Consider the following 3,832-nt stretch of genomic DNA (forward strand, 5'->3'; position numbering starts at 1 on the left):
GTGTTTCCTGTAGAACATTCCCTTCCTTTTGGAGTGAGCTGGAAGTATCAGTTTGGAAATCTACACTATGAAACCAAAGTGAGTAGAAACAGTCATTCAGAGAGAACACGTGGAGTAAAAGGGGAAGATGGCCAAGGAAAAATAGCCTTGTGAACACACTTCCTGGAGAGCAGAAGTTAGCAAAGTTGTGGATAGGGAGCAAAAAGGAAGGGAAGCACAAATTTCGAGAGGCAAAATTCAAGAATTACACTCCAGTTAGGGTGGCAACCAGCAAGAATACAAAAAGGAATAAATGCCGAAGAGGATGTAGAGAAAAATGAAAACTGTTGGTGGAACTGTAAATTAGTACAAACACTATGGAAATCAGTATGGAAGTTCCTCAAAAGACTAGGACTAGGTTGGGCACGGTGGCGCACACCTGTAATCCCACATCCCAGGGGCTTCAGAGACTGAGACAGGAGAATTGTGAGTTCAAAGCCAGCCTCAGCAACTTCGAGGCACTAAGCAACTCAGTGAGACCCTGTCTCTAATAAAATACAAAATAGGGCTGGGGATGTGGTTCAGTAGTTGAGTACCCCTGAGTTCAGTCCCTGATACCAAACAAACAAACAAATTAAAAAAAAATAGACTAGGACTAGAACCACCATATGACCCCCTTATATTACTCCTTGATATTTATCCTCAAGAATTAAAATCAGTATATTGTAATGACACATGCATACCCGTGTTTATAGAAGCACAATTCACAATAGCCAGACTATGGAACCAGACTAGGAGTCTGTGTATGAATGAATTGATAAAGAAAATGTGATATATATACACAATGAAGCTTCAGCCATCAAGAAGAATGAAATTATGCCATTTGAAGGAACATAGATGGAAGTGGAAACCGTTATGTCAAGTGAAATAAACCAAACTGATAAACTCAAGGGTTGTATATTTTCTTTCATATATAGAAGCTAGAGAAGAAAAAGGAAAATAAAGGTGTTTGTGTGTGTGTGTGGGAGATCTTATAAAAAAGGGTGGGGGACTGAGGAATGATATTGGTCAAATTCTATTGTTACATTGTGTGTGTTCAAATACATAACGAGGAATCTCAACATTACGTACAACTATAATGCACCAATAAAATTTTTTTTAAAACAGGTTTTCAAATATGTATAGTAAAAAAAAGATTCAAGAAGAATGAAAATGTCAACACAGTCAGATGCATTTAGAGTTCAAGACTGAAAACAGTTCATTGTATTTGGTGATTAAGAGGTACTGACCATAGTAAGTACAAATTCAGTGGAGCCAAGGGGCAAAGTCTGATCACAGTGAGTCTAAAAGCAAAGAAATGAGGAAATGCAACTAATAATTCAAGACTCTTTTGCCTTGCTGTGAAAAACGCAGCCAGAGGGAACCCCAAGGATGGACGGCTTGAAAATAACATAATAATGTTGACCATCTGTGGCACCAACTGGTGAGAAGCAGCACAATAGGTAGATTAAAAACAGAGCTCCTTGAGGAGGGGAGAGATCACATCAAGGGTCAAATGAAAAGATTTCTTCCTAGCTTGGAGGAGTTTACAGACAAGGGATGGAAAATTGAGGTCCCTCATGCCTCACAAGGAATGGTCTCAATTTTCTCTGTAGAAAGAAAAGGAAGGTCCTCTGTAGAGAGAAGGGCAGAGTTGGGGCAAATGATTTGAGAGAGAAACCAGCCCAGGGAAAAGTACAAAGCACTACTGAGAGGTGCCAAGACCTGCCTGCAGGTGTGTGATTATGAACTGAATATGTCACCAATTTCGAGGTTATATGACTTCTCCCTTCTAACTGTACTCTATAAGGCGTTGAGAAAGCAGATGAAGGTTGAGTTCCACTTAAATCCCTATCCCCAAAGGCCCAGGCCTAGGGACCCAAAGGAGAGCGGCCAAATCATCTAGCAAACACTAGAAATTCTGAAAAGCACAGAAATGCCAGCATGTTTATATTCTAAGACGTATTGTTGGGAAGCGTCAGCATCCGAGGCCTTCACGGAAATCGAGTTTTTCCGGAGGAAGCATAAACCGGGAGAGAGGCTGAGGGACTGCGCACAACTTTCCTTCTCTCCAGATTCACACCGAGGGAACGAAGGAGGGCGGTTGGTCTGGTCCAGGTGCCTGCTCCTCCACAGGGAGGAGGGGGCCCTAACCCGGCACTGCCAGGCGGAAGCGCCGTTGCCATTGGTCCAGCGGCGGCTTTTACCTGCCTGGAGCCCCGGGGGCCCCAAGCGCAAAGTCCGCGGCGCTGGGCCAAGGAGCCGGCGACTGGCAGCGCAGGTGCGCCCACGCCCTCGGCCAGGCAAGATGCCGCTGGGGCTGCGGGGAAAGAAGAAGGCTAAGTCCAAGGAGACCGCTCGGCTGGTGGAGGGCGAGCAGGCGGGCGCGGGCGTCGGGAGCCTCCCAGATCCCCCGGTTCCCGCACGCAGGCTGGTCTTCCACACGCAGCTGGCGCACGGCAGCGCCACGGGCCGGGTGGAGGATTTCTCCAGCATCCGTGAGCTCTACGAGAAGATCGCTGGCGTGTTTGAGATCTCGCCGTCGGAGGTAAGGGCCAGATGCTCAGCCTCTCCTTCCTGCGGTCGGCCGTGCCCGGTCGGCTTAAATTGGCTCAGACTGGTTGAGCAGCTTTCCCTAAACCCTCGGTCGCACGCACGCAGGGTGGAGTCCTCCGGGAGCGCCTCAGGGACCGAGAGAGGGAAGGGGAAAGGCACGTCCCAGGACCGGAGAAAGTCACATTCCCCACGCTCCGAGATCTAGCCTGTGGGAAACTGGGGCGAGGCGACTTTTCTTCTTCCTCATGTAAATGAGTTGGCTTTAGATGTCCCAGATTCAGCCGCTCAGGATTCCCAGAGTCAAAGATCTGGCTGGGCAAATTAATACCCTTCATCTCAACTGGACTTTACCCTCCAGATTCCTCTGTAGGCGTGAGAGTGTTGCTGGGCCTCGGCCCAAAGTAAGGGATAGGGGCGCGAGGGTGGGGGGAGATTGGAGTGTCTTCCAGGCGATCACCAACCAAGGCCCGTGTTACCTCTCATTTGTCACTTCCGACATCAACACCAGAAACGGTGGTATTTCTCAGAAGTTTTTAAAAGCTGGGCTGTTATTTCAAGGGGGGGGGGACATGTTTTTTAAAAAATCATACTTAACTATGTGTGACTAGTTTACGCAGTTTACATGGGGGATCTGAGCTTTAACTTTTACATCCTAAACTTGAAAAGGACCTGAGAAATTTAATTCCAATGTGTGCTTGCCGGGAACTGGAATTTGACGTAGGAGTGCTCGCAAAAGCACTAGTTTATGAGGGCTTTTTTATGTGACCACGTTGTGCTTATCCAAGAGATCAAACTGTAAAATGTACTTGTGAGAACTTAGCTCGAGAAAATATTTTGTGTACATTTCTAGGAAAAGCACAGGATTTTGTTGCCTTGGACTTCTGTGTGTAAAGAGCTGCCATTGAGTGGCATAGAGTAACATCTAGATATCCTTTCTTTAATTTGTTGTTTGATTTTTTTTTTTTAAATCAGTTGTTTGTCAAGTATATTTAAGCGAAATTGAGGTCAAGGCAAAATTCCAAAAAGATGTGAAAGAGAACATAAAGCGTAACTCTTTGTTCTTTGGGTTTCCAAGTACTAAGGGCTAAATCACAAACCCATTTTGTAAACTATTTATATTTACATGAGACACTAATAAAACTACTTTTACAAGGGACTTTTCAACTAAAAAAAAAAAACCCCACTTTTAAAATTTTTATTTTAGTGGTACTGACAATTGGACCTAGATCCTTGCTCTTGTCACTGAACTATCCCCACC

The 3,832-nt window shown here is 45.4% G+C and overlaps 1 protein-coding gene across 3 annotated transcripts in view; it reads left to right on the forward strand.

The window, feature by feature from the left end:
* The first annotated feature begins 1,984 nt into the window (after positions 1–1,984).
* Positions 1,985–3,832, forward strand: part of Gipc2 (GIPC PDZ domain containing family member 2) — an 87,039-nt gene continuing 85,191 nt past the window's right edge. The window contains exon 1 of one of the 3 annotated variants that reach the window (XM_048814130.1): positions 1,985–2,566. In XM_048814130.1, coding sequence (XP_048670087.1) covers positions 2,327–2,566 — 240 coding nt within the window. In that variant the 5' untranslated portion in view covers positions 1,985–2,326. The remainder of the gene's footprint in view (positions 2,567–3,832) is intronic. The other 2 variants (XR_007351583.1, XM_015490555.2) reach the window with 2 other exon arrangements.

The sequence above is a fragment of the Marmota marmota genome, unplaced genomic scaffold (genome assembly GCF_001458135.2).
Source record: "Marmota marmota marmota unplaced genomic scaffold, marMar, whole genome shotgun sequence".
Taxonomy (NCBI): Eukaryota; Metazoa; Chordata; class Mammalia; order Rodentia; family Sciuridae; genus Marmota; species Marmota marmota.